Source organism: Centrocercus urophasianus, unplaced genomic scaffold (genome assembly GCF_019232065.1).
Source record: "Centrocercus urophasianus isolate 14NV4802_14NV808 unplaced genomic scaffold, USGS_Curo_1.0 seq_19, whole genome shotgun sequence".
In the NCBI taxonomy this organism is placed as follows: domain Eukaryota; kingdom Metazoa; phylum Chordata; class Aves; order Galliformes; family Phasianidae; genus Centrocercus; species Centrocercus urophasianus.
This window is the reverse complement of record NW_024884744.1, coordinates 13,325,654-13,349,311: the sequence shown is the minus strand read 5'-3', so window position 1 is coordinate 13,349,311 and position 23,658 is coordinate 13,325,654. Positions and strand designations below refer to the sequence as shown.

Sequence of the window (23,658 nt, the reverse complement as noted above, 5' to 3'; positions counted from 1 at the left end):
TCTCTTTTAAAGATATGGAGCTGCTTTTTCTCTCCACTCCTGGAAACTGTAAGTGTGGCAAGATCCAAGCACGATAATAAGCGAGCAGTTGTAGCAAGCCTGTTGTCTTGCACAACATCTTAAGAGAAAGAAGATGCATCCATTTGATTTCCCTTATGTGAGTGAATACTCAGTCTCAGAGAATTAAGGGCTTGGATTTGTACCTGTTTTCTGTATACTGGCTGTTTTGTAAATTAGTGCTGTACTGCACTGTATACATTAGGAAAAAAAATCACATGGAATTATGCTATTAAGGATTTGTTCAAGCATATTTTGGTAAAATAGAAATGGATTTTCAGGGTGCCCCAGCTTCTCCACAGCATCCATCCTTTACTCAGCTAAAGGGAATAAGGCTGCTGGCGTGGTCAGCTCAGGATGACTGCTGCAGCTTGAGAAGAATTTGGGGATAGGGCCTTGTATATTAAGACTACCTCCACTAAACCACGAGAATAGCAGCTAGAACTGCAAATTATCAATATATGAAGTCACTTGTCTTTAAACTGTGAAGATAAAGGCATTAATTTCAACATAAAAAGGAAGAATAGCCGTGATGTCTAGAAGTACTTCCCTAAGAGTTGAGCGCAACAAACTTGTCAATGCTCCGTGTACGTACAGCGGCACGGCGCACTCAGGCTCTGTGCTCCTGCCCGCCCCACCCACCTCACAGCTCGGCCGGGCCTGAAGGCGCAGAGCCCCGCCGCTGCTGACCAGGCCGCTAATCGCTTCCGCGGGCTAAGGCTGAACCGCGAGGTGCGCAACGCTGCGGGAGGACCCGGCGCTGCCGCGGCCGAGCCACAGCCCACGGACGCGCTCCTCCCCGCCCGCCTCCCGCCGCCACCCGGCGAGGCGAGGCCGCCATCGGAGTCTGCGCGGTGCAGCGGGGAGCGGCCGCCCGACCGTGCCCTGCCCCGCCCCGCCCCGCCCTGCCCTGCCGGCCGTCGGTGCCGGGTGCCGCTGCCCCGCTCCCTCGGCGGCGCCGGGGGTCCTCCCGCTGCCAGGCCTCGCCCCGCCCGCGCGCTGATGGGCCTGGCGGAGCCGGCGCCATGGCGGCCCTGTACCAGAGCGCGGACCCGTCCGCTTCGGCCTCGCCCAACAAGCTGCTGGCGCTGAAGGATGTGCGGCAGGTGAAGGAAGAGACCACGCTAGACGAGAAGCTTTTCCTGCTGGCCTGCGACAAAGGTATGGAGCCCCTCGCTGCGCCTTCGGCCTCTGGCTCCGAGGCCTGAGCCGTGGGGCGGGGGCTGAACGCTTTCCGTGCGGCGGCCCTGTGCCCCGTGAGGCCAGGCCTTGTGGCGGTGTGCGATGGGCCGGTGTTTGTTTTGTGACGGCCCAGTAGTAGACGTTTGCTCTGGGTGCTTTTGAAGTTGCTTTCCAATGGGCGACCTACCTAGGCGTCAAAAAAATGTGTGGGGCGCTGAATGGCGCCTATGGTTGTGGGTGGGAAGAGATTTTTTCTCTTAAAATACGATGCTTGCTTACTTTAAGCACGTGTTTATATACCTTGAATAAAAACAGTCTTAAATCAAACTGTTCTTAATGCTTTAAAAGCCTTGGACCCCAAGACAGGCTTTTGATCAGGTGATGAATGGTTATGTGTTTCTTCTTAGCAGTCAGCGTGTTTCTGTGCAGCTCTGCCTGCTGCTGTCTGTGGGGTTACGCACTGCTGAGCAATGGTTCAGAAGCAACTGGCGGCCTGTGGAGCTGGGGTGCTCAATGGGAGCTCGGCGCCTTGCTGTCAGATGGACAGATTGCCCACAGCCCTGCTGCTGGTGGAACCTGTTCTGGAGACCAGAGCCAGGCAACATGCTCTCAGAGTGTAAACAGAGGCTAAGAGAGCTAAAGAGTGCGCAATAAGATAACAACAAAAAGATCTGTAAAATAATAATAAAGAAACAACTGTTGTGATTTGTCTGATAGCTGGTTTAGTACTCTTGCAGGCTGTATCTGAACGTTCTGTGAGTGTTCTCTTTGTCGTGGTCCTCTGTGCTGTGAAATAGCTTGTTAGAGACAGAAATAAAACTTTTCCCCTTGATAGCAAGGAGCAGTTAAACAGAATAATACTGTAAAGGGCAGTGTCAGTACTGCTGCGTTTGTACTTCAGGCGAGTTGGAAAGTGCAGATGTCTACTCAACACAGTTAATTTTACTTGCTCATCAAACTTGCTCCTTGATTTTTGTAACGTTGCGGCATTGTATCACCCTGACTTTGATGATTGGTACGTTAAAGTTGGAAATAAATAGGAAATGCTAATATGGCTTGTACTCAAGAGATGAGGATGTGTTTGTGGTGTTATATAGAGGGCTGCTCTGATGCTGTGGTTCTTCTGCACCAAGTAGCCTTCTTTGATGTAGTTGATGTTTCCAGTCTCATAAGCTATGTATGCAGTGTTGCCTCAGTTTTGAAAAGTACCTGTGCTTTTGTGTGTACGTGTGTTGGTTTTCAAGATGGGAACTAAGAGGATAGATTAAAGTACGTCTTAGTGCTTTTCTGACAGAACTCTTGGTGCATCTTCAGTTTTCTCTCTGGAGGGAGAATTCTCATCTATCTTGACTTCTTAATTGCCTGATGTACTCATTGTATTGTCAGTTGTAATGGATTGTAGCTGGTACTTCAGCATGTTCACGTGCTTTTATTGCTTTATAATAAGAAGAACACTGAGATATATTCATACATTGCTCATGCAGGTGATTATTACATGGTTAAGAAACTCTTAGAAGAAAACAGCTCGGGTGAGATGAACATAAATTGCGTAGATGTGCTTGGAAGAAATGCTGTTACCATAACCATTGAAAATGAAAATCTGGACATACTGCAGCTTCTCCTGGATTATGGGTGCCAGGTATACAACACATGGATTATTGAAAACTTTGGAGTGTGGTCATTGATCTGTGTAGTCTATTTCATTTAGATTTTTTTCTGTTGACATGTTGGAATTTGGAAGAAATAGAATCTGTCTTTATGGGCACTTCAGCCTTCTTTTCCAGATAATAATTGTAAAAATTGCTTCCTTCTCACTAGTTGACTTTTCTAATGGGGTTTTATTGACATAGCAAATGTATACTAACATTTTTAATTATGCTGGCAATTCTGATTTTTATATTAAATGATTTTCCTATGTTAGGTGTGGCATATATAGCATCTTGAAACAAAATACATAGTATGTAGTCAGTGCATAACATTAAAATGTTTGGAGTAGCAGATCTCATTAGCTCTGAAGCACCGTAATTTTTTAAATAGGAGCACGGGTAGATAAATGCACTTTGTCATAGATGAGCTCAAGTTAAGGTAAGCGTGCATTTCCACTGTGCCTTCTTGTAAGACTTAATCTGTGGTGAGGCACAGAGCAGAGGCAGTTTCATATCAGCAGTGCTTGTTTGACTCTGTTCTGTTCTTGTAAGTGTGCTCTGCTACTGCCAGGAGAGCTGTAGCTACGATGGCGTTTCAAACAGGAAAAGAATAATCATTTTGGCAGAAAAAGAAAACAAGTAGCTTTCCCTTCCCTGGATCTCCATTTTAGTGGCAATATTCCAAGCTGTCTTTTTTTCTTTTAATTTTAAGTAAATGTTTGAATTTTCTAAAGTGAATTTAAAAGGATGCTATGAACTGCAGAGAAAGTGAAAAGCTGTTTAGCTTAACTTCAGGGAAGTCTCAGAGGTAGTCATGAGCCCAGGAAGAAGGTTCATATTTCCAGCTTTACAACAGAGCTATGAAGGCAGGGCTGAAGTATGCGGTGTATCTCAGTGTGTTACACTGACACTTGGTTTTTACATTTTTATTAAGCTTTTACACCCTTGCTTATAATCTGTCTCTTAAAACCTGATTATTTTTTTTAGTATCCTATGTCATCTTTGCTGACAGGTAAGTTTTACAGTTGGTGGTTCTGCTGTTCACGCAGTAAAACAAATTATCAGTAATACTATGCTAACTCCTGGCATGGCAGCTGGAACTTGATGTGGTCGTATGAAGAACATTTTTCAGTACTTAATTTTAAGTAAGTAAAACTAATAAAATTTATGTAATTTAATGTATGTATTTTTAAAATTTAGTTTGGCTCCAGGTTGAGTCTTCACTTTGTTTAAGGTAATGCTATTTTTATGTATAATTTGTTTTCTTTTTTTAGTCATCAGATGCACTTTTGGTGGCTATTGACTCGGAAGTGGTGGGAGCTGTTGACATTCTACTGAATCACCGACCGAAAAGATCCTCCAGGCCAACCATTGTAGTTGAGTGGTGGTGTTCTGTGCTTTTTTGGTTGGACAGTAGGGAACTGTGTGTGTTCTGGGTAACTGTGATATTTAAAACAAGGTCCTTAAATGAAATTCTGCATCTCTAAGCTGACAGAACTTGGATATCAGAGATCATTATGGCATCTTTTGTCTTAATGATAGAATATGTTATTTTGCTTTATTGCCTGTAGGAGTCCAGAAGCTTTATACGTTCCAAATGCTAACAGGTGCTGAGAGAAAAGGAAATGCATTGAAACTTCTTAGAATTTTCAGGCAAATCTGTAAACATCAAAACTTCACTTTGAAATTAATCACTTGAATCATTTTGATGATGCTAAAGTACAAATTTCTAGAAGTATCTAAGTGGAGGCAGAGAAAGGAATGGAGGGAATAATGCATTATGTATCAATGTGTGTTACAGCCAGGATATTTTTTGTACACTTAGGTAGTAAATACACATTTTTTTTTTAAACTCTAGAGCAAAATGCACTTCAATGTATACAAATGTGTTATTAAGGTGAAGGTAGGCAATGAATGCTTGGTGTTCTTTGCAAATAAACCAGAAATGTTCCTATGTCACTTTCTCTCTTTCTGGTATTTATATGAGAAGGGTTTGGATGTCGTTACACTTTTTTTTTCTTCTTTTTTCATGCTATGAAACTTTGAAAAAAAATACTTTGATCCCAATTAATTCCTTTGTTAATGCTGAGCAGTAAAAGTAACTTGTACTGAAAACACTATGTAATAGAGGTGTATGTAATAAATTGATACTTCCTCTGTTTTATTCTAGAAACTAATGGAACGCATTCAGAACCCGGAATACTCAACAACCATGGATGTGGCACCTGTCATCTTAGCTGCTCATCGCAATAACTATGAAATTCTCACCATGCTGTTAAAGCAAGACATATCATTACCCAAGCCTCATGCTGTAGGCTGTGAATGCACACTCTGTACTGCAAAAAACAAAAAAGACAGTCTGCGACATTCCAGGTAAGATTTTTCAATTATATATATATATATGTATTTGTACATATATATATATATGTATTTGTATGGGAACTATTGAGTCACTGATTGATCACCTGACACAAAGACTGGACTAGCTGTGGGAGCACAGGTAAGGTAAAGGCAATTGAGCTGTGTGACAGGAAGGGGTGGAACCTGGCTGCACCTCTCCTAGACCCCCTTTAAGAGCTGACTGCCACTAGGGAAGGGTCTTTTTCTGGAGAGCCCTCCTTTGTGGAGCTTTTCATTGTGAGCCCAAATCTTTGGATACAGATGAGCATTCCTTCTCTATTCGTTCCTTTGCCATCTCACTACAGTACTCCTTCCAACTGTACATTTGTTGACTGTACCCTGTTTTGAATGTCATAAAAACCCTGTTTTTATGTCATGTGGCTTGATGAATGTAAACTAAAGATGTGTTTTTCCAGTATTCTTGAAAGTAGAAGACTTTCTTTCCGAAGATGTAAGTAGGGAAAGAAATTTTTACTGATCTTAATTGGTGAGCATTGAGTGTTACAGGGTTTTTAGATTGTTTGGTGTTGGGATTTAAGCACTTCAATACAAATGTTCTGTACAATTGTACTTTTTACACTCTGCTATGTTCAGTAATTGCTGAAACTCGTTATCAGTGCTGTGGGATGCCACAAATATTACAGTCTGGAAAAGAAAGCTATAAATGTACTATGAACCTGTAACTAACAGTACGAGATGTAATAAGTAAAGATGTCTGGACAAGCTGTGGAAAAGTTGTACAGGTGCTGAGGAGCAATGCTGAAGTTTTGTTGTGGCTCTTTGTCTGTGTTAATGGATTTTACTGTAGTAAATAGACTCGTGGTTGGTCTGCAAGGCCCAGTGAAGTATTTCTGCTTCAGAGAGTGAGTGTTCTTCCCGTTTGTTTTTAAAAGTATCTCCCATACAGTAAGTGTTGTTGCACTTCGAATTGTACTTAATAATAATTACTAGCTAACTATGGCAGGAAATTTGTGTTTTAAACTTGCAACATTCTTTTTTTTTTTTTTCTGTTTGGGTTATATTAATTTTTCAGCTGGAAAGAGACGAAAGAGAGAGGTAATATTTCAAGAGGCAAAGTGTGGGGAATATTAATGACAGTAAAAGACTGTATGTGTATGTCTGCAGGAAATGTTTGTTATGGAATAAAGGATGTGTGGTAGTGTTAGCCATGGGAGAGGAGCAGCATGTTATTTTCATGAGGCTTAAAACTGTCATGCTGAAAATAACCTTTAAAGATACAGTTAATGGAGACCTGTTTACATTGCATTTTAGCAACGCATGCACTTTGAAAATAATGGCATTGTGCAAAACAGAACTGAAAACCATTTGAGTAAGTTTGTGTCAGGTATTCTGCTTCTGGACTGGAAGGGGGTGTTCACTAACTCATCTCCATTACGGTCCACTGTTTAGACCGTATGATTAATATAAAGGAATAAGGAACCCAAAACACTTCTGCATGTTCTCGTTTGCTTTCCGTGGCAGGGCTAATTAGGTGGGTAACACGCCTTGTGCAGAAAAGCCTGAACGTGGAATTCAGAAAGCTACTGGCACAAATCTGGCTTTGAAGTGAAAACTTTGGATTGAGTATGCTATTTTGCTTCTCTCATGGGTATGAAGAAAGTATATAGGCTCTTTATCACCTCTTTTCCTGAGCTAGCTGGGATAATTTTACCCATCTGAAGTAGCTGAGAGATGAATTCTTTTGCCTGCTGCTCTCCCCTGTTCTTAGTTTGTTAGAGCCTTCAGTGCTTTACTTCCCTTTTGGTTACAGTTGAAGAACCTATGGAGCTACTATATTACATTTTAAAATGTCAACGTTTTATCAATGCTATTGCCTTAATTGATGTCCTTGTGCAGAAGATGCTGGTGGTAGTTGAAACAGTGAGAAAAAGAAGAGGGTAGCAGTTTGGCAGCTAACTTTTGCTATTTAGAAAAATGAGGATTAAAAATGTGAAGGGCAACGTTCCTTGACATACTACATTTAATGATTATTTTTTTCTAGTTGTAGGAAGCTCTCTTATTTTGTCTTTAAGCAATTTTATGCACATTGTGGAAGTGATTTAAAATTGCTAATCACAGGAAACACCATTTTCCTTGATTTATTTTGCCATAGGTTTCGTCTTGACATCTACCGGTGTTTGGCCAGTCCTGCTCTAATAATGTTGACGGAGGAGGATCCAATTCTGCGAGCTTTTGAACTTAGCGCGGACTTGAAAGAGTTAAGTCTTGTTGAGGTTGAGTTCAGGTAGGAATTGGAAAGCACAACCCAACTTCAATACCTGTATGGAATGACATACGTAGAAATGTGAATGCATTAGAAAAATTGTGGGTCTTGTTCTTGTTGCTTTTTTTCGTAATTTCCATGTTTAAACTGATGAGTAGAGATTATTTTAAAAGCTTGTAAAGTAACTTATGTGTCTTTCACAGTTGTTTTGTCAGTTTAACTACTTGATTCTGTCTAATGTCGTTGCAAACTACACTAAAATTGTATTTATGTAATAATGCTACATAGAAACCTGCTCAGAATTGTCTTGGGAATGGTTTGGTCTTTAAAAGTGACTTTTTTTTCTTAGCATAATATACAAGCCCAGCAAGAAATATACAAGGAAGGATAGCTAATGGAAACTCTGATATCAGTGTAATAGTATCTACTGTTTCTGTGTCTTCCAGAAATGATTATGAGGAGCTAGCTCAGCAGTGCAAAACCTTTGCTAAAGACTTACTTGCACAAGCAAGGAATTCACGGGAGCTGGAAGTTATTCTGAATCATACATCTAGTGATGAACATGTAGACAAACGAGGGTTGCTGGAAGAGAGGATGAACCTAAGTCGCTTAAAACTTGCAATCAAGTATAATCAGAAAGAGGTTTGTTTTTACTGTGGTTTGGTAGGCTTTGTGTTTTTTATTTTGCTAGCGATTCATTGAATTTACTGATCTGCCCATAGGCATAGAAGCAATTAAGTTTGCAAGTTACAGAAGTAATATGAACATTATCTGCATGTGGGAACAGAGAAATATTGCCTCAAGATAGTATTTCCTTTGTATTTATTTTTGGGGAAAAAAATGTGGCATTTTCGCTATTGCAGTCGACTTGCTTTTTAGTGAAAAGCTCTGGTGGTGGTAATTATTTGTTCACATCCTCAGTAAATCCTTATGTAGGGGAGCATGGATCCTTAGGTCCCATACATTACTTAACATCTTACTTGTCTTTAGCTGTTCAGCTTTAGCCAGCCCTTATCTCTGCTCTGTAATAATAGTGCTAGACTTAGGCTATGTTCAGCTATGTTCATAAAAGTGCCTTTTAGTGTCATCAACATGGGACTTATTGATGTTGTAAGTTTATGTTGTCTTTATCTACTGACAAATGATAAGTTTAGTTTTGCTGCACTAGTGGCAGATAGGCATTTGTTGGGAGTCTAGTACAAAGACTAGTACTGAGAGAGAGCTTCCGTGCAAAATCCATTTTTAGTTGGCGTTTTCAGAAGGCATTATAATTCTGTTTGTTGTATGTATATAAGCTTAAACTGCACGTGAAACTGTTAGAATACATAATGCTTAAGTCACCAGCTGCAGTTATGGAGTGTCTGAAAACCAGCACTACACATCCCTGGTATGAATTTAACACACAATGAACTATTTCTGCTTTTTAACAAAGTTGCTGTTTTTTTAATCGTGGTGGCTGGAGAAAAAAATCTGTTGTGTGGTATCTTTGCAAAATGTATAGTTGCTGGCAACTTTAATATAAACGCATTTTAGCTAATATATGATCATATTGGTGTCTTTTTGTTGATTTCTTCTTTAAATTAAAGTACAAAACATGTTCTGGTGCAAATATATTCTTTTGTAACTCCATGCAAATCAGTACCTGACATTTGAAGCTACATTTGCATGGTCTTCATAACCTTCAGTCCAAAACTGTCTTCTTTTGAAAGACTGAGTCATAAAAGGTTACTCAGATCTAAAACAAAACCTGCCAGAACAGCTCTATAGGGGTTTTTAAGTACTGTATATAAGATTGATTACTTGTTTAGTCCTAGTCTTTGAAGTTGTTGCATTTTGCAGTGTGGGTAGTATATTAAAATTGCATTATGTTGTTCTTCACGTGGTCTTTACTGTTTTATATAATAACTCAGATAATACAGCTGTCTGAGGTGTGACATCTGTTTATATGGTAAATTTTTAAGTTATTGAAAATCAGACCTTATTTTTAACATGGAAACAATTAAAAGTTTTTTATATAATTCATATTTAGTTGTTAGCTTTAGAGAGAAATTAAAACACTGTTTATAGTGGACCCATTTATTTATTTGATAAATGGCTTTTATTTATTTGATAAATTGGCTCTTTTATTTATATATATTTTATTTATACAGCTCTTATTGTTATTTCAACTTAATATTTATCCCATTTCCTGTTCATTGGTGGTTTCTCATTGTTGGAAAATTGACTTTAATAATCACTGTTAAGAAACATGAGTTTGATTTCTTGTTTGTTTTCTCTTTTTCCAGTTTGTTGCTCAGTCTAACTGTCAGCAGTTTCTCAATACTGTGTGGTTTGGACAGATGGCAGGCTATCGACGCAAGCACACATGCAAAAAAATTTTGACTGTTTTGATGGTTGGCATTTTCTGGCCAGTTCTGTCCCTGTGTTACTTGATAGCACCTAAATCACGAGTGGGTCGCATAATTCACACTCCGTTTATGAAGTTTATTATTCACGGAGCTTCGTATTTCACATTTCTTCTGCTACTGAATTTGTACTCTCTTGTCTACAATGAGAACAAGAAGAATACGATGGGACCAGCCCTTGAGAGAATAGACTATCTGCTGATAATATGGCTAATTGGTAGGTATGATTTGAGCTGGGTGACAAATACTGACACTGACCAATAGTGATTTGTACTACTTCTCTGTAAAACCATCCTGTTATTAACTGTGTGACAGAGGTTTCATCTTTGAAGGTGTGTATTACAAGGGAAGAAGGGCATTTTGAAAAGCACAATATGTTACCACAATCTCTAGTTATCTCAGAAGGTGAGGTGTCAGAGAAGAATGTTGGAGGATCTAATAGGAGAAATGTGGATTTTATTTCAGAAGCACAGGTAGCATTTTGAGTGATGCAAGTGAGATTCAGTTGTACAGTAGGAAATTAATGTAGAAACTCGTCTTAAGTTTAAGATATTTTAAAGTTCAAATGTAAGTAATAATAGTATGGGGAGAAGCTGTGTGTTCCTTTACTGATTTTGTCTGGTGTTACGCTGAGGAATGAATTGAGTTCAGATGTTGCTTTAAATTTTTTCAAGAAGTTTATTATGAACGGGCAGCCTTGTTTCATATTTTGATAATTTAGTCATTGTAAGTCATGACTCCATGTTCCAATTCTATTTTCCTGTTTTACAACTTTCCATTTCTGTGTCGTTGTCACTGATTATAATAACCATACCTGAAGTGGTCCTTGTTAATTTTGCTTTATGCAGTAGAGGGAGCACAGGTATAATTTTTGTTGAGTAGATTGCTCGTGAACTTTTGTTTTCACTTGATTTTTGTTTCTTTTTGTTTTTAAATTAAAATTTGACACAGGAACAATTGAAGTTTATGCCTTAGTAGGAGGTAATAAAATATTTATAATTGACACATACATCGTTGTCTGAAATTTTAAAAAGCAGTGATATAGTTGAAAGCAGATTTTTTCTCTAAGTAGTTGTGTGGGGGTTGTTTGTTTCATTGGTAATTATTATTTTCATTGTTAGCTGTAATAAGTGTTGAGTATTTCATGCAGATTAAAAAAAATCTGAAATCCCTAGTGATCTCCTACATAAACACTTGTAAGTCTTATAGTGGAAGCTTCGAGTACAGAGTCCAGGCATTACAGACTCCTCCTGTTTTGAGAATCTGTGTCTGATTTAGACATTCTCTTACTCCATCAAATCCAATGTAGAAAGAAGATATGTAATTAAGTGATCATGGAAATTTTAATGAAAATGTGTAGAAACATTTTGGTTTCTTCATGTGATATTTTAACATGCAGGCTCCAGAAAAGATTGAAAAATTACCTGTAATTAACATTAACCACCAAAATCCAGTTGTTTTTCACATTGTTGAATCCTAAATATGTTGAATTAATTTTACGTTTAGCTTGAATGCATTTTTCCAAATAATTTATTTTAGAATTCTGTTGCAAATATTTGGTAATAACGTAGTTAGAAAATACGTGATAAACACAAGAACCAAATAACAAGAACTTATCAATGTGGTTTTCTAGAGCCCTATTGGCGTACTTCTAAAAATCAGTGTCAAAATAATGGCTGCAGAATTTCTAACACAGATAGCAGCAAGTTTTGTATTCAGTGGGTTACTTTACAAAAGAGTAAATAGTGCAACTTTTCTTTCCAAATTGTTAAGCCTGAATTATGAAAGCTTATTTCCCATCAAAATACAGAAAATGCAAATTCTTGTCTGTGTAGATAATGGTAACGTCGTCTTTATCTCTGACTCCATTTGCAGATTCTTTAAAAATTTCAGTGTAAGATACGTGGTGATCATATGGAGCAGTGCAAAGGTTCTGGTTTAGAAGTGTTTTCTTAATAACAAGGAAGAAACACATTTTTGGAAATCTTTCAATTAATGGTGCACAGCACATTTTCTTGTTATACCTGTCAACATAGCTGTAAATCTGATGGAAAAAATAATCATGTATAGGTATCTGATTCTTTTTTTCTTTTTTAACCATTTGCTTGATCTTGTTCATGCTGGGCTGAGGTCTTAACAGTGTTTAATTAGCAGAAACAAACATACTGCTTTTCTCCTGGGCTGCATATGGAGGCATACACCTGAAGTACTGTGAGAACATTGAATAACTGATTATTCATAAAAATCAAAGATGTCATTATATTTAATCTAACAGTCCTTTCAACGTTTATAAAAACATCAGCCTGTTCCAGACATTCAATTAGTAAAGTTCCTATCAGCACTGTCTTTCTGTATGGCCAGATATGGTTAGCAGTGCTGAAATTCAGTTTGCTGTAATGATTCCAAATGTTTGTCTGTCATTCTGACTTCTCATTTTTGCGATCTTAGGCCACAGTCTCTTTTCTCTGCTTATATTTATAACATCAGGGTAGGAAGTGCTTCTACTTACTGATCTTTTTAGTGACAGTTACTGAGCTGATTATTCTTTAAGAACAATTTTATAATACATACACACCTCCAAAAACACGTGATGTTTTTTATAGACTATGTTGTGCTTTTAGAAAAAAAAATGAATACATTCCTGTCAGAGAAAAAAAAAATAAAACTGTATTTTTGCTCTCTGCCTTTTCTGAAATTTGAGTCTTTGCTGTACAAGTTTTTTCTACAGTCCATTTCCTTTCATGTATTTTCTATTGTTGACTGTATTGCTTAGTTTGGAAAACAGGCTTGAAGGTTTGAAAGTCTTGTTGCCTGATGAGTGAAGCATATATTCCATGCAGTGGTTTCTAGTAAATGTACGTGGTTCTCTGTTTCTCTTTGCTAAGACTTCATTTACAAAACCCAGTCAAAGGTGTTTTACTTGTAGTAGAGTATCTAGTGAGTACAATAGCTTGACTACTTTGCCTTTTAATTTTTTTCTTTCTTCCTTTCCACTACAGGAATGGTGTGGTCAGATGTTAAAAGACTCTGGTATGATGGTTTAGAAGACTTTTTAGAAGAGTCACGTAATCAGCTTAGTTTTGTCATGAATTCCTTGTATTTGGCAACTTTTGCTCTCAAAGTAGTTGCCCATAACAAGGTGAGCACCCATCTTCATAAAATATATGCTCCTCTGAGATAGACTGGGCAAATATAGAAGCATCTTGAAGGAGAAGTTGAAAAGGGAGTTAGAACTTCTTTAAGAACTCAGTTCTCATTTGGGTTATTCTCCCCATACATCTTTTCTGATCTGGCATTTGAGGTAGCCTGATTTCATAGGCCAGTAACTATGCAGAAGCTGTTTCTAACCAATGTGTTTAGATCATCTAACATTTTTTGTAACAAAATTTTCTTGAGTTTTCTGTTACATATGTTCAGATGTTACAGGGCATTGGTTTTGTTGTTCTTGTGGTTTTGTTTTGTTGTTTTTTAATGTGAGAAGGAAAAGCCCCAAGGCTATAGAAGAGCCTTGTCTTTTCTGTGTGGAAAAACCATTTGGGCCTGATTGAAGATGCAAGTTTTGAATGTGATCATTTCCATTCTGTTGCATGTGTTGTTAACGGCACAGCATATGGCAAGCTGCCAGACGAATTGAGTATGAATATTTTAGTAAAATCCAAGCCAGTGCAGTAGGCCATTATTTTGTATTGCAAACTGTGAGTTGACAGCTGTCTGGCAGTTAAGGAGAGCTGAACCAGTTTATTTCCCTCCCAGCCTGATGTTTGGCTTATTTACCCTGTACTTATGTTGTTGATTCAGAGAATGGTAATCATTTGGAAAGGAAAGCTCTACTTCATGTAAAAAAAATGGAGAGGGAATGCCATGTTAGGCTGCCTTCAGAACCATTTTGTTTGGAACTAACCCACATACAGTAGCATTTTATTTGCCAAGAGCCCTTTGCTGCTAAGTTATAATCTTTTTGGAGATGTAAGACTTCTGTCCTATGTGAGAGGCACATGGTGACTTTTTGCCGATTTTATATGGCAAAATGTATTTTTTTATTGTTTATGAATAATTTAGCAAACCAAATAAAAATGCCTCTTTAGCATCTTAGCTCTATATTGTAGGCGCTGAAGCAGTAAGAAATAAGAGTCTCCTTAGCAGAGAGATTTATGCACATACAGTTGCAGTGTATGCAAACATGTTTATCTTTGTTTCTTGTGATCTTTGTGCAGTACAATATTGGGCAAATAATTTAAATCAACTGTCTGTTTCTTTGTTCTTAAGTGTCCATTTTGAGACAGCAGGAGCTGAGTACTGAATTTGAATACTGATTGTTTCCCGCCAAGCTGAAAGTTAGGGATCTGTGGGATTAGTTGAATTGTACCAAGTGGAGACACTTCACAGGTGTTCACACCAACATTTTACTTATGACTTTCATTTTCTGTAGTCTTTTGAAAGTCAGTTACAGGAATCTCATGTCCTAATTCTCTCTAAATCTTTCTGAAACTGATTAAGACATAAGCTAGTTAGTTTTGAAGACTTTTATGTATATATATGTATTTTTTTTCTATCAGGATTTCATTTTTTTAAGTGGTCCTATTTTACTAGTCAATGCCCGTGTTTTTAATAGTATACAAGTCTGTTTTTACCAGCCATGCAAAACTGAGTGAAAGGGAAAGCAGAACAGAAGATAAATACTTGCTTAGCAATTAGTGAGGAGCAGAATTAGGGATTGAATTTAAGTTGCCTGTCTTCTGTCTCTCCCTGGAATGACTTTAAGTTGCCTTTGTCAAAAAAGAAGGAGATACGTGAAAGAGATGCTTCGCCCATGAATCATGTGTCAATTTCTTGTATGGTATTATCTGTTTTAGGGGCAAAAACAGAGTGGTACATGGGTATATTTCTGTATTTACGGTCTAAGTGACGTCAGTTTGTCCTTTTTACATCGCAGTTTCATGATTATGCTGAAAGAAAGGACTGGGATGCATTTCATCCTACACTAGTGGCAGAAGGTCTTTTTGCATTTGCTAATGTTCTGAGTTATCTGCGTCTGTTCTTCATGTACACAACCAGCTCTATTCTGGGACCACTCCAGGTAAATACCGTCACGACTTGAGAAAATCAATCAAGAAAACATCTTAACTTACTGTGAAGAGTCTTACTAGGAAAAGATAAAGAAAGAAAAGTAAGAAAGGCAGAAAGTAGAAATGATATTGCATTGATGTTTTCATTGTTTTTTTAATCTCATTTAAAATGCACTGGTTTAGGTGGGGAAAGGTAAGAGAACAGAAGACATGTAGTTCATTTATAATATTTATATAATGATAATTATTCTGTCTTTTTGTTCTGTTTTGTTGTTACTGTAACATTCTGGTTCAGTGTCTGAAATTTCAAAAACTGTAAGGATAAGAATATTCCTATGAAGTTTTGTGCAAATTGAAGTCCTGAGTTTTTAATGCTAAAAGGTAGAGGAATGAGATGTGTAGCACTAAAGAGTAACCAAAAGCATTTCTGTTTGTTGGTCTTCTCAGTGAAGTTGAGTAGTATTGAGCAAGTTGCTTTGGTTTAAAACAAAAAAAACCAAACCAAAAACAAAGGAAAAAAAAAAAATCATCATGATCATCCTATAGCCAGGGGGAACAGGTTACTTCTTTCTTTCTTTGAATTTTCTTGAGCATTCCCATGCATGACAGTGACAACGTAGAAGAATATTACCTGTATGTAATACATTTAGCTCGGTGATCTTGGGGGTTGAAGGGAGGCGCTAACAGTTGTGTATGATGGTGGAACACTAGAAAACGCAGCAGTTTTACGTGCATATTTTTTTCACTTAAAGTTGCATTTCAAAATGTTTTTGTGAATTTAATTTCCCTCTGGTTTGAGAACAGAAATTGAGGTTTGTACTGAATTTATGCCACGTGGTGTTGTTTTATTGTTGTTGATTGTTTTTGAAGCACAGACCCAGAAGCTTCATGATGATGCTCACTGTGATAAAAGTCAATATGGAGTGAACTAGAGAGTCCAGTGTGACACTGTACAGAATGGAAAGTGCCTGGAGAGTAGTGGAGTGGATCTAAGCTGTTAAGTCAGCACATTTAGGATGCAGTTACCTCACTCAATTTTTTTGATTGGAAGGAGGAAGACAGCTTTCTTCAAAAAAATTCTGTGGCTGGAAATCACATCTTAGTCCAGTGATGCTTACAATATACAGCAACATTTTCTTCCCCCATTTTTTCAGTTTAGCTTCAGTGCTCGGTGCAGACTGCTTTTTTTTTTTCCCCCTTTCATTTTATTTTGAAAAGCTGAAACCCTCACAAACTGAGGCACCTCTTTTTCTAAAGGCACAGCTTAATGGAGAGAAAAAAAGAAAAAGCTTTGCTTAGGTATACTTCCAACTTCTCTGGCCACAGTTCCTGAGAGATTTATAACAAATTGGATCAGACTTCTTTCTCATCCTGATACGATTTTTTGGGGGGGGAGGTGGTAATGTTATTTGTTTATGGTTTTTATTTAATAAAGCTGATTGTCATCATCAATGCTCTGTTTGTGTCAGCTGAATGAACGGATGCTGGGAATAAATAAAGTAGTCATTTAGTGATTATCCTGGTGGAATTTGTCCTAATAAATTGAATAAAGGCTTATACCTCTCTCCTAATAAACAGAACTAATTTTAAGAGCTTAGAGCAATCAAGTATTATTTAGAGGGATCCTGTAATGATGAAGGCAGAATTAATATTTGAGAGAAGCATTAATTTTTTTTTAAGTTCTTGGTGCTCAACTAGAGCTACACCAAAGGTGGTTCTGGAGTAAGTAACTTTGGATCAGATAAATAGCTCTAGTATCAAGGTTTCAGGATCTAGCTGAGAAGATGCACTTGGAAGTCCAACTCATTTTAATGACTTGGAGTACTTAATCTTGATGCACAAGTAATTATTGTTTGGAATGTTTTAGTTTAATAATCCCTTTGTGAAAAGAAAAAATAGTTGCTTGTTTAATTACAGTTTTTAAAATCACTGTGAATTGGGCTTTAACCAGTGTTAACCTAGTTCTTGTAATCAATTAAATAATGCTGGAAGGCACTTCTTTTTGTTCTTGCCCTTTTATTTAGTGATGTTGCTGTTAATTATTTTTGTATTTTTTATTTTATTTATATTTCTAATGGAAATCTACTTGTACACTTAATTTTTTCAAAGTCTTGATGTTGCAGTAAGCATTAAGCTTGTTGTACAAATTGATTGAACGTTGAAGTCTCCACATTTTAAAGAGGTTCACTGTTTAATGTGCATATTTATTTATGTACTAGATCTTTCACAAGTTTTTTAATAGGAGCCTGTGTTATGAAATTTTCCAGGTAAATAAAAACAGTCAACAGTCACTTCATTCAGTGGCACACTGAAGCTTATGTTATTACTGTTGGCCAGTACAGCTTGTGCAACAGCTCTTACAGTATTCTCTGAAAGTAGGTCACAAAGTTCAAATAGTGGTAATCAAATATGGCACGGTAACCCAACAGTGTGCACTGGGGGGGAAAGGCAGCTACTGTGTTCTTTTGGCTACTAGAGTTATTTTTAAGCATTTGGTTACTTTACTTACTGACTCAAACCCTGTTCTAGCACAGACTTATAAGTTGGCTCTGTGTGGTGGGTTTTGTTTTTTGTTTGTTTGACTGATTGATTGATTAACAGAACATAGAATAGTTTTCCCCTAGATTAGGTTTGTTGGTCTCATTAGATTTCAAATGTTTAGTAATTCTAAATATTTTGGGTAGAACTTCATAACTGTATGAAGGAAGCAACAGTTATTTGGTTCGTGTTACTGATGCTGAATAAAAAAAGTTTTGGATCATTTATTCATTTTGTATGTACTTGTTTTAGCTTTCATCTGCTATGTGACTTTCTTGAGTGGGACCATGAGTCATTTAAGACAGGAAATGTTACTTGATGTTCTTTGTTTGTTTTAACAGGATGAATGTGATAAAATAGTGTGGTGGGGATTGATTCTTCCAGATCAAATGATGTAATTACTGCATAGCTTTGTCTAGGTGCTAATTCTCCTGAAGTCTACACCTGTGGCAGATTGCAATCAGTTTGAGAGAATCTGCTGTGCAGCTGGGATGCTCAGCGAGTCTCCTGCAGCATGAGAAGGAGCAAAAGCAAGAGCTGGCACTTAGGTTCTTCAAGTGCAAGTTTGCTGTGAAACTGGTGATACTGTCCTGGAGTATGATTCGGAAGAGATCAATTTGTGTAGTATTAGGATTTACACATGATAATTTGTGGGAAGAGTAATTTAAATACTGTGAGCAGTTTCTTATGTCTGTATAAAAATATGTGTTTACAACAAAAACAAGCCAAGGTCTTCGAACTGAAAAAATTCTCATGCTATTTTTTTTTTATGTTCTATTTATACTGTTGCAGAATTTTATGTAGGATGTTTTGAAATGGAAACAAATGATTTGAATGTTGTATCTTCTACACTTTACAGCCTTCAGATTTTATGTGCTTACAGACATGCATAACATGTATACTTAAAATCTTACATAAAGCATACCATGAATTAATTCTCTATTCCGCAGATGGTCTTAGGTATGCTGTTTTGATTTGTGGTGAATTATGATTCCAAATGTTTTGATTAGCTCAGTGTCTTCATTAAGTGTTTTCTTAGCTTTCCTATTGTAACAGTTGTGTTGAAGTGTATCTCATTTAGTGCTTCTATCTATTGACTTTTGAGCTCTTGATTACCATTAATATTATGAAAACAATGTAAAATGTATGTGATACTGAAACATAGATTTTCTTTTAACAACTAGAAACTGTCACTGAAAAATAATGCAAGGATATCTCCTAATTATGTGATCTGTTCAACTTACCCATGTTTAGTGTCTTAAGTGTCAAGTTTTTTGTTGTTACTGATTAAAGTCTGAAGGAGGATAAAAACAGTAATTACATGTTGTGCTGAAACAGGCAATAAATCTATTTCACAGATTTCAATGGGACAGATGCTGCAAGATTTTGGAAAATTTCTGGGCATGTTCCTCCTCGTTTTGTTCTCGTTCACAATTGGATTGACACAACTTTATGATAAAGGATTTACTGTAAATGAAGAAGAAAGGGACTGTGCGGGTATTTTTTGTGAAAAGCAGAGCAACGACACATTCCATTCGTGAGTTGATACCTATCAATTAGCTGAGTTGTTCTGACCTTTAATTCCCAGTAATTAAACAAAACTGGGGTTTTTCTTTGAACTTGAATATAGGTCACTAAGCTCATGTGAATTTTGCTTTACCTAACAAGGTTTTTCTTGTTTTTGTAGGTTCATTGGCACGTGTTTTGCTTTGTTCTGGTATATTTTCTCACTGGCACACGTAGCAATCTTTGTCACGCGCTTTAGCTATGGTGAAGAATTACAGTCTTTTGTGGGTGCTGTTATTGTTGGCACCTACAATGTGGTGGTTGTGATAGTACTAACTAAACTCCTCGTGGCGATGCTTCATAAGAGTTTTCAGCTGATAGCAGTAAGTGTTCTCTGATTAACTATCGGTGATTGCTAGCTGGTAAAAGGTCTGGAGCACAAGTATTATGAAAGACGGTTCAGGGAACAGGGGTTCTTTAGCTGAGAGAACAGGAGGTTTGGGAAAGGCTTGCCACTTACTGCAACAAGCTCAGATGTAGCCATGTGGGGGGTCAGTCTCTTCTGCCAAGCAGCAAGTGATAGGACAGCAGGAAATGGCCTCACATTGTTCCAGGGGATATTTAGAAAAAATCTGCTCTGTAAGGATTGTGAAGCACTGGAACAGGCTGTCCAGCAGATTGTCACCATCCCTGGAGGTATTTAAAGGATGTATGGATGTGGTGCTCAGGGACATGGTTTAGTAGTAGATTTAGTAGCTCTAGGTTAATAGTTGGAATTGATCTTAGAGGTCTTTTCCAATGTCAATGATTCTGTGATTCTGTGTGTTAAAATACTGTGCAACTTAAGAAATCAGTTTTTGATGTTGTCAAAAATAAAATGCTGAATTAGCGTTTTAATATTTTTGTGCTCTTCCTTACTATTTTGCTTCTGATCTCTGTTAATCTTTCTGATGCTGTAGAATCATGAAGATAAGGAATGGAAATTTGCTCGTGCCAAACTTTGGCTTAGCTATTTTGATGACAAGTGCACTCTACCTCCGCCTTTCAATGTGATTCCATCTCCCAAGACTATCTGTTATCTCTTCAACAGTCTCAGTAAATGGATTTGCTCTCATACATCAAGTGGCAAAGTGAAACGGCAGAACAGCCTTAAGGTAAGAAATGATGAGGGGAATTGTAGGCTCTGAAGATGGACAGATGCTGCTTACTCAAATGAATCAGCAAATTGCTGAATGAAACTGCCTTTCACATGGCGAATGCTACTAATATAATGAGGAATGCTAGGATAATGTCTGTTGCATCCAAAGTAGGAAGAGTAAGTTGTAGCCGTTTATACTAAATGAAATTCTATTAACTTTCATTTTGGGGAATTTCAACCCTTTTCTTTGTACCCCTTCTACCCCACCACCCAATTCCCCCTGCAGCACTCTAGAGATGTACTTTGATTGAAAACTTGCAGAAACTACAAAGAACTATGTGCTAGTCCCAAGAATTCTGTGAGGCCAGAGTATGCTTGCAGGAAGGTCATTTCTTTTAAACTTACTAAAGCAGTATGAAAGTAAATAACCAGATAGGAACACTGAAACATCTCATTTTGGGGAATAGAGGGTATTTTTTCTTAAGCATCTTTATTGTACCTTGTAATTTTGTGTCTTGCTGGCCAAAAAGAAAGTATTAAAATAAATTCCAAGCCTTTGTGGAATGTACTTGAAAACATTAGGGATTATGGAACTCGAAATCGCTCGTGGGACTGTTACCAATCTACTAGGTTAAAAATTGGTTGAGACAGAACAACAGGTTATTATTTAATTGAAATAATTCCAACAGCTTGCTGACATTGTACACTTTTGCACGTCAGGTTGTCTATTAGAATTTCTTCCTTATTTTGTTCCTTTTTATTCTATAATTGTATACAGGCTTTTGGGCTCAACATTTACTTATGCTTAGTAAATGTGTAATTTTTTTTTTCTTAAAGGAATGGAGAAATCTGAAGCAGAAGAGAGATGAGAATTATCAAAAGGTGATGTGTTGCTTAGTTCACCGTTATTTGACATCCATGAGGCAAAAGATGCAAAGCACAGATCAGGCAACTGTGGAAAACCTAAATGAGCTGAGGCAAGACTTATCAAAATTCCGGAATGAAATGAGAGACCTACTTGGCTTTCGAACTTCAAAATATGCTATGTTTTATCCAAGGAATTAAGGTCTAACTTTTCAAATGGAAAGTTCACCTTAGTTGAAAGTGTGGACCTAATTTTATTGCCAGACTAACGGGAAAAGGAGATTGTTGCACAGCAGTACATTTGAAAATACTTGTGTGAGCTGTAGGTAGATAAGGAAGTGAAGGAAATAAATGCAAAAATAGTTACAGTAGTTTTCTTAAGCTCTTAAACATAATGTGTATATAAAATCTGTATATAAGTATTTTTTTTAATGTTCCTCAGACTATGGCTGTCAGGTGTCAGAGCTTCATAACTAGCACAATACGTTTATTTCTTCTATTTTTGCTGCTTATTCCTTTTTGATACTTGCTTTTTTAAGTTGTTGGAGAAGATGGACTTTTTAAAACAAAAATCCAGACTGTGTTTATTTTTAATAGAAAAGTGGGATATAGAGTAAAAGACAATTTCCAGCATAGTTGGAAATGGTGTTTGACTGTAGGTTACAGTACTTGTGAAATCTGCATGGCGCTGAAGTGCCAGGTTTTGAGTACTATGTTGACTGTGTGCTAACATTTGTAGAATACAGAAAATGGAATCAGGACTTCCCATTCATGGGTACAGTGAAAGTTGGGGCTCAGAATAGACCAAATGTTTCTAGAATGTTTATGGATTTACGTAAGACAATCAATTTCTACTGGGATTTTTCAGCAGTGCCTCAGAAGTATGTTTAACTGTGTATGATAAAATTAGGAGGGGGGTTTTAAAAGTAATCTATGAAGTTTTAATGTTTTGAGTTACTAAAATGATTATTTTGAGTTACTTAAACTGGTGGTTTAAGGAAAACGGGGTGGAGGTGTGAATGATGTTCTTTGCAAAGTTGAGTAGTTCTTATCTGAAATATTGTACGCTTCTTTCTGTGAGAACATACAATGTATCTGAGAATTGGACTGATGTAGTATGTAAGGTCTTGCTTTCCAGAGATGTTACACATCTATTTTAGAGCTACTTTTCCTTTTATTTTTTTTTCTAACTGCAGTTGTTGCAAAGTTAAAACTTTGGTGTGTGTCAGGAGTATTATGTTTTGCAAAAACATGATTTAACTTCATTTACGACGGACCATAAGGGCTTTGTTAATTATCTATGCTAGAGGGTCCTGTGTGGTTTATATGCTTACATATAATTCAAGTTGACAAGCTGTAATTGACAAATGTGAGATTCCTGTATTTTTAATTATGAAATAAGTATATTTATGACAGCTGAAGGATTTGTTCAGAATTTCACCGTTTCGGTGGTGCTCTTTGAAAATGGTCTTATGTCCAGAAGGCGCAGGTAGCCGTAATGGTCTTTGACCAGGCTGATGCAGAGTGGAGGCTTACATAAATGTTTACTTTTTCTCGAAGGGATTCTTATAAAACTTTTTCTTGTAAAGGTAATATATTTTCTGTACTATGAAAATATCCATATCCAAACTAGGATTGAATATGGCGCATCCAGAAGTCTTGCGGTATAGAAGCATTCTGACTGAATTTTGTTTATGGATAGGGATCTCATGTTTAAATAATGCACCTACATATAAATTGTGCTGTACATGTTCTGTATATTTGAGATAGAGCCAACAAATAAAAGCTCTTAGAAAACTGTGATTGTATTAATACTGTTCATATTTCATTTTGAAAGTAATTGCTTTGCCGCGTTAAGATAATAAGCTTAAGGAGCTTATTATTAATATATTAATGTATCTTATTAATGTGAGTATTAATGTGATGCTACTATTTCCTTTGTCCTTGTAGAACTATCCTTCTAACTTTAAGTTGTGTGAGTGGCTTCCTGCAGTGCCACCAAGCAGTACCTGAATTAGTTTCAAACAAGCTAGATTGGATTCCAGTAGCAGTATTAGCTGCTTGGCACTCAACGCATTCTGGTTAGTTCTTCTGTGAAGCTGGGTGTGTTTGCAGCTGTTTCTAACTGCTCTTGTTATGTTAGGCGGTCACTGACACAACTCAAGGCAACTTTTTGTGGTGCGGATTAAACCTGTGGTTCCAGATTTCTTGTTTGCTCCTGGAATATGTACTTGTAAAGTGAAGGATATCATAAGAGGAGGTTTTTTTTCTGCAGTTCATTAGAAGTATGACACCTTTCAACTGTTGCATCTTGTTTGAAAGCTGTTGGAAGCTTCCTGTTTTCTTGGATGCTAATCAGTATGGAGTGCTTCATGCTACAGAGTTGATCTTGTCTTATCCTCCAGATTTTCCTAATACAAGTGTATTGAACATGTATTTATCTGTCCTAATTTGGCATTTTAATACTGGCTGTTCCAGAATTGGTCCCCAAATGATGGAGCTCTGAGATCTCCCATATGCACACAGAACGGTTCTAGACACATGCAAAGACAAAACTCTTATTTGAACTGGGATGTCAAAGGCTAAGCAGCAGCAACAAAATGAGGCAAAAAATGTATATACATAAAAATAC

At 37.3% G+C, this 23,658-nt stretch overlaps 1 protein-coding gene across 2 annotated transcripts; it reads left to right on the top strand.

Moving 5' to 3' along the window:
• The first annotated feature begins 1,082 nt into the window (after positions 1 to 1,082).
• Positions 1,083 to 22,822, top strand: TRPC1 (transient receptor potential cation channel subfamily C member 1). 2 transcript variants are annotated; one of them, XM_042821038.1, is made up of 13 exons: positions 1,083 to 1,218; positions 2,724 to 2,878; positions 4,160 to 4,261; positions 5,056 to 5,258; positions 7,399 to 7,503; positions 7,956 to 8,151; positions 9,795 to 10,131; positions 12,914 to 13,053; positions 14,848 to 14,991; positions 18,877 to 19,055; positions 19,206 to 19,407; positions 19,984 to 20,178; positions 21,000 to 22,822. In XM_042821038.1, exons 1-13 carry the CDS (start codon positions 1,083 to 1,085, stop codon positions 21,225 to 21,227), a joined length of 2,322 nt encoding a protein of 773 aa, XP_042676972.1. In that variant the 3' UTR covers positions 21,228 to 22,822. The 2 variants fall into 2 exon arrangements, with proteins under 2 accessions (XP_042676972.1, XP_042676971.1); XM_042821037.1 differs by having other exon boundaries at positions 7,399 to 7,530.
• Positions 22,823 to 23,658: the final 836 nt, after the last annotated feature.